This window comes from Zalophus californianus, chromosome 6 (genome assembly GCF_009762305.2).
Source record: "Zalophus californianus isolate mZalCal1 chromosome 6, mZalCal1.pri.v2, whole genome shotgun sequence".
NCBI classification, from domain to species: domain Eukaryota; kingdom Metazoa; phylum Chordata; class Mammalia; order Carnivora; family Otariidae; genus Zalophus; species Zalophus californianus.
Window position 1 is genome coordinate 112,866,468 of NC_045600.1, and position 12,625 is coordinate 112,879,092.

The 12,625-nt window shown below is 55.2% G+C and overlaps 1 protein-coding gene across 10 annotated transcripts in view; it reads left to right on the forward strand.

The window, feature by feature from the left end:
• The window catches only part of CD276 (CD276 molecule), a 30,446-nt gene extending 19,023 nt beyond the window's left edge, over positions 1 to 11,423 (forward strand). For all 10 annotated transcript variants that reach the window (XM_035728206.1, XM_035728205.1, XM_035728211.1 and 7 more), the window contains 4 exons: positions 2,730 to 2,864; positions 3,854 to 3,895; positions 5,553 to 5,588; positions 7,639 to 11,423. In XM_035728206.1, the coding sequence (XP_035584099.1) occupies positions 2,730 to 2,864; positions 3,854 to 3,895; positions 5,553 to 5,588; positions 7,639 to 7,661 (236 nt within the window). In that variant the 3' untranslated portion in view covers positions 7,662 to 11,423. The remainder of the gene's footprint in view (positions 1 to 2,729; positions 2,865 to 3,853; positions 3,896 to 5,552; positions 5,589 to 7,638) is intronic.
• Positions 11,424 to 12,625: the final 1,202 nt, after the last annotated feature.

Consider the following 12,625-nt stretch of genomic DNA (forward strand, 5'->3'; position numbering starts at 1 on the left):
TGTTCCGTCCCGACCCTCATCTGGGCGGTGTCAGCTCTTCTAGAGGGGAGCGCTCAACCCAGGCAGCAGTTGGGGGAATCTCTGCTGCCCCCTTGTGGTCAAACACCAGATTGATGTCCGTTTGGGGATTCCCTCAATATGGTTGGGGTCTGGTTTGGGATCCCAGCCCAAACACCTTCCCTTCCTGCATTGTCCGCCTCAGTGGGTGCTCCTTGTGCCTGGGGGTGTGAAGAGGGCGCAGGCCCACACTCAGGCTAAGGGAGGCAGTCTCCATCTGTTTGGGGACATCAGGTTTTCTCCTCAGTCCCTCCCCCTGGGCAACTGAGCTTTCCCAGGGGCCTCCCCACATCCTCTGGTGTCAGGACAGAGGGTCTGTCTGTCTGGTTGTCCTGTCTTCCCTTCCCATGACTTCCATCCACCTGGTAGGTTTCCAGAGAGAATAAGAAGTACCAGGTAGAGTGAGATTGGCAGAGAAAGGGAAGCTTTCTGAGAAGGGAAGTGGGCTGCAGGAGCAGTCGGGAGAAGTCTCCGGGGACAGGCGGGAGTTGAGAGAGCCTTGAGGGACCGGTGGACTTTGTGATCATTTGCACCTGGGGCCGAGCTGGGTCTTTGCCACGCTGTGCAGAAAGGGCTTATGGGTGTAAATGGAATGGTAGGGAGAACGCTTACCCCATCTAAGAGAAAAACACTTTAATTTTAAACTTTAGGAGCTAACATTTAAAGTGTTTTTGTTTCAGAGATGAGGAGACCAAAGCCCAGAGAGAAGAGAGAACTTTCCCAAGTCGGCAGACTAGCACAGTGGCTCCATTTTGGGGGCCAGGCACCTCTTTGAAAATTGGATAAATGGTAAATGCAATAGTTTGCATTTACATTTAGAAGGTGCATGGCCCCTCTCCACTCACCCAGGGTGGTGAGCAGATGAACCAGGACCAGAATCTAACCTTTAACCTCTCAACCTAATTTTCTCTCCTCCCCACCACCCAGCCTCCTGTTTTCGTAAGAGCAGGTCTGGCCTACTTTGGAGCCCTTGGCCTGTATTTCGCTTCAGGCAGCTTTGTGCCTGCTAAAACATTCTGGGATTCAGAATGTCAGTCCTCCAGCCTGGTCTTTCCCACACCTGCTGGAGGGTCGTGACACCCCGCGTGCTGTGCATGGAGGGGGCTTTATGGAGCACGCGCTGGGAGTGGAGCCTCAACACCCTGGCCTGAGCCCCGCTCTTCACTCCAGGGCAAGTCTGGCCTGTGTTCCAGGCACTGACAGCAGTCAGGGGGTGAACACAGGAGATCCTCCCTCCTCCTATTTCTGTGCCTCTGCTCCCTCCTTTGCTGCAGGAGCCCCACTGGGCTGGGATCCTCAGGGGTTTTTCTTTCACGGGCTTCCTGGACTGGCCTTCTTGCCCCTCGTGTCAGCCGCTGTCCTCTCCCGCTCCCCTGGGTGACGGGTCCCTTTGCTTGCAACGTCCTGAGCGGCAGCTCTGCCAGCCATGCCGGCCAAGGGAACATCTGCTGCAAATGCCCGTGTCCCTGCCGGGGCTTCTGTGGCTGAAGGTTCTCCCGGCACTGCTGTCTGCCCTGACAGAGCCTTCTGCAGAACCAGCTGGCCCCCCCGGCTGCCGCTGCTGCCCTGGGCCCTCGTGGTCCACAGAGAGCAGAGGAAAGCGGTGCTGTCTTTTGTTTGATCTGAGGTCCCCGAGCTTTCTGCCCGGGACCTGGCATGGGCCCAGGGCCTGGGCTGCTGGCTGGCGTGCTCAGGACAGTGGCTGGCCCTGACCCAGGTGCGGGAGCCTCGAGCCCATCCCTCTGCCGAGAGATAGCTAACAGACGGGCCCTCCGCGCTTCACAGAAACATTCCCCTGGCAAGTCTCCCCCTCTTGGGTAAACCCAGAACCCTCACCACGGCACCCTCAGCTCCCACCCCCATCTACATGCGGGGCTCCCCAAACGTTTTCTGTAAAGGGCTGGAGAGTAAATATTTTAGGCTTTGTGGGCCACATACGATCTCGGTTGCTCCGGCTACTTTTCCTTCCCCTTCTGCTCCTCCTGTTTCTTTTTTTGCAACCCTTTACAAGTATAAAAACTATTATTAGCCTACAGGCTATACAAAAACAGACCACAGGCCAGATCTGGCTCACAGACCATAATTTGCTGACTCCCGAGCTCTAGGATGGGGAATGTCACCGGGCAGGGCTGGACGAGTCAGGGAGGGCCTCCTGAGGAGGTGAACCTTAAACTAGGTGAGCATTTGGGGGCATTTTTTAAGTAGGGGAACCTGACAGCAATGGTGTGGGGGCTGGAAGGAGCCAGTTGTCTCTGCAGAGAATGGTTAGTTCACCAGCTTGGCTGGAGCAGAGGTTCCTGAGGTGGACACGGAAAGAAAGGCTGGAGGAGGGGAAGGAACAGCCACATAATAGAAGTCCTTGAGAGGATTGAAGCATTATTCAAATGTCAGTGGGGAGCCATAGAAGGTTCTAGAGCATCATCAACTGCAGACTCTTCACCCCTGCCAAGTTGAGAATTGTCCACACCAGCCATGGCTGTGTCGGGGTTTGGATGTGTCTTGGTGTGGGGGAGTGGCGTGGGAACTTCAGTGAGCTCTCTTCATAGCGCTGGAGCCCACTGAGGGTGGGAGCTCCCTATTCCCAATATCCCTTGGCCAAGGGTGTGCAGTCCTCAGGGCCATGGGGGCCAGGCATGACCATCTCTTCCCATTCTCTCCACTTCCCCTCCCAGGGCAGCCCATGACCTTCCCCCCTGAGGCCCTGTGGGTGACCGTGGGGCTGTCTGTCTGTCTTGTTGCACTGCTGGTGGCCCTGGCCTTCGTGTGCTGGAGAAAGATCAAGCAGAGCTGCGAGGAGGAGAATGCAGGTGAGGGAGAGAGGGTGTGCACACACACGTGTCTTTGGGTATGTTGGTGTGTCTATGGCAGTGTGAGTGCGCACATGGGGCCTGATTGTGTGTGTGTGGCCTTGAGGCTGAATGTGTCTTAGGTGTGCGAACAGGCGTGAGCCTGCCTCTCAGGGTGGGAATATGGCAGGCTGAGTGTGCGTAGGAGTGGGACGGGAAGTGAGTGGTGGACGTGTGGGGCTGCAGTGTGATGGTGAGGGTGGAAGTCACCCGAGGGTGTCTGTGTGTGGCAGCGTGGGTGTAGAGCGTGGAAATTTAGTGCACACATGTGAGTGCCGCATGGGTGTGGGGGCCCTGTGTGCGGGTGTGTCTGCCTCCCAATGGGCAGAGTCGGAAGGAGCTGCCATTAGCCGGGTTGGAATCAGTGTGAGTTGACCTTGATAGATGGGCAGTTTGAGCTTGGCTGGGAAGTGTGTCAACTCTGGGGAGTGGTGGGTGGTGAGCACACATTGGTGAGTCGGGGGTGATGCCCGTGGGTGGGAGGTGGGTAAACAAAGGCTTCCCTGGGTGAACATGGAAGTAGATGGTCGGAGGTGGGAGCTGGCTGGGCGTCAGGAAGGAGGGTGCATGTGTGGAGGAGAAGGGACAGACAGGTGGGTAGCGGTCTGTGCTGCAGGCGGCAGGGCGGGCTGGTAGAAGGACAGGTGCACAGGTAGGTGGATGGTGCTCGTGTTGGAGGCCGGTGGTAGGGGGGCTTGGTAAGTGGGTGAATGGGGGAGCAATGGGGTCGGTGGGTGTGGCTAGGTGGAGGGGTGAGGAAATGGTGCTTGGCTGGGGGAGGGGTGGGCTCTGCTCTGTGCTGGTCTCAGGCTCCCACCCTGTGTCCAACGTCCAGACCGCAGGCCAGGCCTACTCAGCCTGCTTAACGTGCCTCCTGTGCTCCCAGGTGGAGAAGCGCAGGAATGACCGTGGGCTGAGAAAGTCTTGCTTACTGAGTGCTTGTCTTCCAGGTGCTGAGGACCAGGATGGGGATGGAGAGGGACCCAAGACCGGTAAGCCTGATCTTAGAGCTGGCCTTATTTTTTTTTTAAGATTTTATTTATTAATTTGACAGAGAGAGAGAGAGAGCAGGAACACAAGCAGGGGGAGTGGGAGAGGGAGACGCAGGGCTCCCGCTGAGCAGGGAGCCCGACGCGGGGCTCGATCCCAGGACCCTGGGATCCTGACCTGAGCCAAAGGCAGACGCTTAAGGCCTGAGCCACCCAGGCGCCCAAGAGCTGGTCTTATTGGCTGAGGGAAGGATGCAGGGACGGGGAGAGGACTCTAGGATCCGGAGGAGCCAGATTTGCTTGGGGTTTGGGTGCAGTATGTTCTATGGGCTGTGGCCTCCTGCCCGGATGAGTCCAGTCTTTGCTCAGTGTTAGGCCTTGATGTGGATCTCCCCTGACTCCCTCTCAGGTGTTGCTTCGTCTTTCCTGCCTACCTGACCTTTCTACCAGGGCCAGATCCTCTCTGAGTGACCCCGCACTGTGGGGTCTGGTGGCTTCCTAGGGGAAGAGGGAGGGCTCAGGGGACAGGGCAGCCTGGGTTTAAGTTCCAGCTGCTGTTCGTGGGCTGAGTGGCCTGGAGCAAGTCACTTTGCTTCTCTGAGCCTCAGTTTCTTCATCTTTGAGTCTTGGTTTCCTCCTAATAACTGTCTTCCTTCATAGGTTGTGTGGGTTTAATTAAATAAGATCATGTATATAAAGGGTCTAGTACCGTCCCTGGTGCCTGGTCCATGCTTGATAGCTTGGAGTCTTGTTAATAGGTAAACAATTTAAGACAGTCCCGTTCTGGTTAGAGGCTGTGTGACTTTGGTCAAAGTGCTTTGCTGCTCTGGGCTTCCGTGTCCCTCTGTAAAATGTTATGCTGGCCCTGCCTTGATGGCACCAGAGGCTCTTTCGAGTGACTGGACACACAGGTGGTTTGCAAAGGGCATGGTGCTTTGGAGACATTAACTGGGAGCCTAGCTTGGGGTGGGTGCCACGGCACCGGTGTTTCGTGGCCCCTGGAGGCCTCGCTGCCCACCTCCTGGGGCTCCTGGGCTGGGAGAGCCAGGTTCCCGCTGAGCCATTTGGGATGGCGCCAGTTGACATTGGTCCCCTCCCCAGCCCCGTGGAGGAAGAGCAGGAGACTGACAGCTGGGGATGGCTGCAAATGGTGCCAGTTAACTCTCTGCCTTTGGTGTGGAGACAGCCCTGGGATCAGGCCTCATTTGTCTTGCTCGGAGTCAGATGTAGTTGACAGAGGGAGGGGGTAGGGAGAGGAGGGTGGCCTAGAGATTTGTTCAGTCTCTGTTCCGCATGACCGCAGGTCCACCTGGGAAGGGCTGCAGCCCTCCTGTAGCTTCTTACTTCCCCGTTATTTGCGGAGCAGACTCAGTGTCCTTCTGCATCTCTGGCTCACTGGAAGGCAGGGTAGCTGTTCCCATTGTACAGATGTGGAAAACTGAGGCCCAGAGAGAGGAGTGACAGGATACAGAGTGGAGCTGGGCCTTGAGACAGCAGCCTAGGGCCCCTTCCCTGGGGCTGGGAGGTTGCCCTCATCCTCCCAACTTCTCCCAGTCCACGTAGACCTCACTTCTTCCTCGGCTTCTGTCCCTCTGCCTGACTCCTGACCCCGCCACTTTCCACGGGCCCCCTCACTGTGTGCTCCTTCCTTTTTTTGCAGCCCTGCGGCCTCTGAAACACTCTGAAAACAAAGAAGGTAAAGACACGTGGTGCTTGAGATTGTGTCTGTGTGTTGGCACCCCTGTGTGGGGGAGGCTGGGGAGGGTCGTTGGTGGTGGGGGTGACTATCACCTGCTCCCTCCCCAGGAGCGCAGCCTTGACTCTCCCCTGGCAGCAGGGCAGAGGGTGGAGTAACCCAGCTGCTCTAAGCGGATGCAGATGTGACAGAGGCTTCGCAAGGACAGGGATTTATTTCTCTCTCCTGTAACAGTCTAAGCATAGGTGATCTTAGGGCCACTGATGTCCTGGAGCTAGGTTCCATTTATTGGTTTCTGCCCTCTTCCACTCAGAGCTTCCGTCCAGGGAGCTCCAGCTCCCATGCCCTCTCCAGAAGCAAGGGGGGAGGCGCACAGGGAGGAACATTTTTTTCTAGGGCTTGACTAGAAATAGCTCCTGTTACTCCAGTTTCCGTCCATTGGTCTGGACCTAGTCACATGACGCCTAACTCCAGCAAGGCCAGAGAATATGGCTTTTGGCTGGGCAGCCACGTTCCTGACATGTAGTAGGCAGTTAGTAAATGTTAACAATCATCGTTATTCATATTCTGTAACATCAGCAGTTACGTTAGGAAGTCGTTGGTTGGAAGTAAGTTTGAGATTCTTCCTTACTGAAAGTAACCAACAGCGACATCTGTGTATATGTGTGTGTGTGTGTGTGTGTGTATGTGTGTATTTGGAACAAAACACTCCTTGATGCAGACTTGCCACTCGATATCAGTGGCTTCCACCTAGGAAATCAAAGCTGGTTGCTAAAGGTTATGGAAACTTTTTCAGGTTGCCTGGGTGTCCTTGTCAGGAAAGAAACGTTCACTGAATTCCTGGATGCTCGTCCCTACATTTAGGGGAGAAGGGAACAACATAGGCCCTGTCTTCAGGAAACTTCCAGAGGCAGGGGCGGGGGGCGGGCAATGGGGCCCTCAGAAGCCTGCACAAAATACGTGATACGAGAGGGTCATAGACTCAGACTTTCACGAAAGCCAGTAAGAGGGCTTTGGGAAGGCAGCATTGTGCAGAAGAAAGAGGCCCCAGGGTCGGGAGGGGATACCCTGGGTCTAGTCTCTGCCTTGGACCTTCTGGGAAGCTTCCTCATCTGTGGAATGCACACCTCCCCTACAAGATGGTGGTGAGGATTAGGCACGGTGACAAATGCAGAAGTGCTCTGTAAAGCAAGTCCTTTCAAATGCTGTAGAATGTTCCATGGCAATAAGAGGCCTATGTTGGGTTATGGAGGGATAGAGATAAGTTACCTGCCTCCTTGTTGTTCTGAACCAAATGAGGCATAGAAGGATTGAGCAGATGGAGATGAAAATGTCAGCTTGGCTCTAGAAGAGAGCCGTAGGAGAATGGCATGGGTGCAGGGTGCAGCAGGCTTCCCCATCCTGTTCCCACTGGGGCGGCCTGGCCCTCCAGTCTCTGGTCACACTGCGTGCGCACAGAGGCAGTGCCCAGAAGGGAGGACTACTTCCTCTGGGACAGACAGACCCCAAAGAATGGGAGAGGGAGTGGCGGGGTCACACATGCCCTGGTCCTCCTTCGAAACCCTCCCCCAGGTCAGGGAGTGGAGCGGGGCCAGTCCACTGGTGCCCCCCAGGTGGAGACAAGAGCCAGAGGAACTCAGCATGGGAAGGGAAGCTGGAAAGGATTTCTTGCTAGTAGGTGGGGAGGGAGCCAGGCCAGGGAAGTCGGAGGGGGAGCTAGGAGGGGACAAGTGTGCCAGGGAAGGTGGTTGGGAGGAGTGTGGGGCGGCGGAGCCATGGGGTTGGAGAGAGAGGCTGGTGGGGATTAGGCAGCCTCCCTCGAGGGCCTCGTGGTCTGTCTGATGCCCAGCTCCTGTGTTGGCATCTGTCTGGGCCTCCAGGGCGGTGCTTAGCCCAGGGGCTGCTAGTCAGACTGCGGCGGCCAGCCCCACACACACTGCCCACCTGGAAGTGCATGAGCATGCGCCTGGGCTTCTGGAGCATGCCCAAGAGTACAACTCCTGCATTTAATGCCTTTTCCCCCACTTTTTCTTTCCACCACGAAATGCAGATGATGGACAAGAAATAGCCTGACCACGAAGACCAGGGAGCTGCTGCTCCAGCCTGGGGGCTCCCACCTCTGGCTGCACCGGGGCCTCAGTGTGAGCCCTGCCCCCAACAGATGGCTCCCACTCTGGCAGGTCTGCCCATTCTCCAAAGGACAGAGAGACCACCCCGCAGCCTTCTTTCTCCAATGGACGTGATTCCCAAGGCATCTTGCTGCCTTATTTCTCCAGTGACACGATACATAAACCATCCTGCTGTCTTGTTTCTTATGGACATGATACAGACACCACCCCACCGCCTTATTTCTCCAGCGGATATGCTGCATGGACCATCTGGCTGCCTCCTTTTCTTCACAGGACACAATATTCAGACGGATCCTCTGCCTTCTTTCTCCAAAGACAGGATACGCAGTCACTCCTGGCCTTCTTTCTCCAGTGGCCCTGTTACACTAGTTTTCATCTCTCAGCCTTTTGTTCCACTCCCCCGCCCCTGCCCCCGTAAGCCTGTCTCCTCAGACGGGGACACTGCAGCTTCAGCATCTCCTTGAGTTCACAGGCATCTCCCCGCCTCTGGCCCCAGCGTTGGCCTTTTCCCTCCCTCCCTAAGTGAAGACAGGGCCCTTCCCCCAGGCATGCAGGGGCACACCGACACCTGTGCTGGGACACATAGGGACCTCCCTTTGCCCAGTCTCTCCCGTGGTGCCCTGGGCTGTGCCCTGGGGCTGCCTCCCCATGGGAAGCATGTGCTGGTCACACTGGGTCTCTGGGGGTCTGCATGGGCCCCCTGGAGGTCGGCCTCTAGCCCTCTGCTTTTCCCTCCTATCCTTTTGTTCATCCATTGTAGTCATGTTCGTTGAGCATCCGTGGGGTGTTAGCACTGCCTTAGGTACCTGGGACCCAGTGTGAGAAGACAGGCCCCTCCTTTAAGGAGCTTGTCCTTCACCTGGGGAACCGCGAGGAGACAGACAACTGCCTGCCACGGCCTGCGCCTTGTGAGAGGGCTCCTGCCCTTCTCCCTACAGTACCCCTCTAATGTGCCCGCAGCGTCCTGGATACCTCATGCCCAGGCCGTCCCTAATCCCTTCCCAGAGCAGGGGGTGTGGGCAGAAACCTGGAGACAGGGGCAGAGCCTCTTGCTACAGTCGGAGAATCTGATGGTTTCCAAAGTCTTTCAAGGTGTGAGCAGGTGAGCAGGTGGGCAGGCGGCCACGGCAACCCGGACCCTGGAGAGCAGAAGTGTAGGGGAAGCCTGGGGACGGGGCAGGGCCAGGAGGGCACAGGGACACAGCCCTTCACCCCCCACCATGGTGCTATTCTGGAGCCGGGAGGACACCTCCTGGCTTGTCTCTCGCCAGCCCCCGGCCTCCGGAAAGCTTCTGATGTCCTTCTGCTGACATTTCCTCCTTCCCCAGGGAACGGAAGAGGTGGCATGCCTAATTTAAATGTGGGACTCTGAGGAATTTTGTTAACTGGGGGTGTATTTTGGGAAAAATAAATGGCTTTGTAGAAAGCTTTTTCTCCGAGAAGTGTGTGGAAGCAGGTTGGGCAGCAGGACTTGGCAGGAGGGATCCCCTCCTGGACATTTGAGGCCAGAGCAGGGATGCCTGTGTCTCCTCCCTCAGTCGCTGGGTCTCTGTGGCCATGCAGCCCCTCCCTGGCCGCAGTTTCCCCCTTGGGAAAGTGAAATTGGCTGTCCAGGAAGGCTTGGTTCCTCCCATTCCTGGAAGCACCACCTAATTTCTTGATCTTGGGAGGCTCAGATCCTGGGCTTGCTTAGGGCCACTTCTAGCACCCCATTTTACAGATGGGGAAGCTGAGCCCTAGTAGGAAGCTGATACCAGGGAAGGAGCTCTGCATGCTGGTGTTGGCTGGCCCCCTGGAACGGGCACCGATCTTGAATCAGAGATCCAGGTCCGGGACCTCATTCTGCCCTGTGACCCTGAGCAGGGCATCTAGCTTCTCTGGGCTTTACTTTTCTTATATAAGAAACAGACCTGAGGTTTTCACCATCCTCCACCTCCAAAGACTGAGAAGAGGGGTGAATGTGGCAGATAAACAGGTTTCCAGGGGGCTGGGTTCAGGGATGGGGAAGCCTGCAGAGCATACTGTGCCCATTTGCCCCTGGGTGACAAGGCCCTGGGGCAGCAGGACAGTGATGGGGGAGGTGGTGGTCAGGACACTTGACTTTTGTTCCCAGCTCCACTACTAACTTGTGACAGAGTCCTTCATACCTCTGACCCTTGATTTCCTTGTCCATTAAGTAGGGCACCGAGTCCTCCCCTGAAATGTATGCAGCATTCTTTACAAACCAGAGTGCCTATTATAAAAGCCCATGGCCCCCGCAGTGAGACTGGTCACCTTGCTTGAAGTCCCACTACGGGTGCCCTGGCTGGATTTTAGAATCAAAAGACTTGTGTCGGGGCTCTGCCTTTGCCCTGTACTCTGCCCCCCCTCCGCACCCTTGAGCATGTTGCTCACCCCACTGGGCTAAACTCTCCCTGCCAGGTGGGGACGACGGTGGTTCATGTTTCATGGGATCTCTCTGAAGGTTGGACAAGACAGTGGGTAAGAAGATCCTGCAAACTATAAAGTGCTGGGTGCGTGTGGGGGGTATTTTTCTTCCCTGCCGTCTGGGCTGCACTCTCTTACTCCCTAGGTGACTTTGTAGATGGAGCGCAGTGACCTCAGTTTGCCTATCTCTAAAAGAGGCATGGGAACCAGTGCTTGTTCTTCCTGATGGGGCCAGGATAAGCCTCAGACACTGGATCCGATGCTCGCAGGAGGGACCCGGCAAGTGGGGGGTACTTTCCTGGGGGCTGAGGGCTAAGGAAGGTGGCCACTAAGTCCCCTGTGATAAGTGCTCCAGAGAGCAGTATTTTTAGCTGCCTTTCCTGGGCAAAGCTCCAACTTCTGCATTTTAATGGAGAAATAATTCTCACAGTGCGACAAGCTGTAGCCTGCAGGTGTCACATCCACATTAAAGAGGGGACAGAGCAAGGGTTCATTTGCCCTGGCTGGCTTGAGGTGTGACCGGAATTCACCTCCAGGAGCACTTGTAACCAGGGCTGTGAAGACCAATTAGTGGATCTGATTGCTCAGAGGGAAGAGCCTGGGAGGGGGGTGAAGACGGCAGGGCTGGGGCCCTGAGCCATCCCGATTGTCGACTTTCAGAGCACTCTGCCTCTGCTCAGTACGGGCAGGAATTGTGCCTTCCCCAGGTCGGTTGCCAGGGGCTTCTGTAAAGCCCAAGTCTTAAACTGAAATGTGAAGCCAAGGTTTGCACCAAGTATCAAAATCCTGGGCCTCCAAGGGCAGGGCACTCCCAGAGAAGCAGGAGCGGAGGACTGCGTGCAGTAATGCGCGGGAACACTGCAAATGCAGACAGTATTGTGTTAAACTAACAAGCAAACACAATCAAAACACCACAGGCCCAAAATGGCATCGCTTAGGCCAAGTCCCTACACTGGGGCTTAATATATAGTCTAATTGCACTTTTGACGTCCCCCAGAAATATCGTCTTATAGGAATTTTCTTAGTAGGGTCGCCAATGAATCTGCCATGTGGGCCTTCTCCATCCCCCAAAGGAAGATGAGGTAATCTGCATAAGACCCCTGGCTTTTCCTGTTGCTTTTCCCTGCCCAGGGAAAGTGGCCTTGCCTGGAACAATCCTTTTGCAAAAACTTTCTTGCCCCACCCTCCTATAAGAACTTTCCATTTTGTACAACTCCTGGGAGCTTCCCTCTACTGGCTTGGTGGCCTGAATCATTTAATAAAGCCAATTAGATCTTCAGATTTACTCAGTTGGATTTTGTTATTTAACAACAGAAATGTACAGAGTGGTTGTCTTCACCTCCAGTCCCCCCACACAGAGGGAGGCACTATTAAGGGTTTGCTATCCTTCTAGACTTTTCCCTAGGCTAACGCTTCTATAAAACTGAGACCATATGTATTTTTTTTCCAAAGATTTTATTTATTTATTTGAAAGAGAGTGAGAGCATGAGAGCGGGGAGGGTCAGACAGAGAAGCAGACTCCCCGCTGAGCGGAGAGCCCGGGGTGGGGACTGGATCCTGGGATTCCAGGATCATGACCTGAGCTTAACCGACTGAGCCACCCAGGCACCCCTTGATTGTTCTTGAATTTCCTGTAAATGGAACCCTTACAGTACATACTATTTTGTGTCTCGCTTCTTTCAAAGACATCCCTCATTCTTTTTGTTTTTTTTTTTTAAAGATTTTATTTATTTATTCATGAGAGACAGAGGAGGAGAGAGAGAGGGAGAGAGAGAGAGAGAGAGAGAAGCAGAGGGAGAAGCAGGCTCCCAAGGAGCAGGGAGCCCGATGTGGGACTCGATCCCAGGACTCCGGGATCATGACCTGAGCCGAAGGCAGACGCTTAACCATCTGAGCCACCCAGGCGCCTTCCCTCATTCTTTTTGAATAGCTACATAGTATCTCATAGTACTGCTGTTCTAGAATATATTTTGCCAGTTCCTATAATTTGGATACAAATCATGCAGATTTGTGCTTGAGTTTCTACAGTATGGAGCCCCAGAAGTGGGATCTCAGGGTCACAGGGCTGTGTATGTTAAATGTTGGTAGAGTTGCCAACTTTTTCGGACAGCCTGTTTAGCCAGTCTCTGTGGCAGCAAGAAATGAGCAAGCAAAGAACACTTAGGGCCACCAAGTGGGGATTCTAGATAGGGCAGGAAAGGTGCTGGGAATTCCAGCCCCTAGCTGGGCTTAAAGGGACCTCAGGGGTAGAGCCTGTGGTCATCTCTTCCTCTCCCACCCGCTCTGGGCCGCCTTCCCTTCAGCCTCTACCTTGTGGCAGTCCCCTGCCTCTGTTCATAGTGGTGACTATTTCACCCCTAACGAGGCGGTGCTTGTTCGAACACAGGACATCCAGGATCTCATGGGGCGGATACATCCCAGCCCTCAGAGACAGAGGGTCTCTGACCTTTGTTCCCAGCCTTTCCCCCGTGTCCGAGCCTC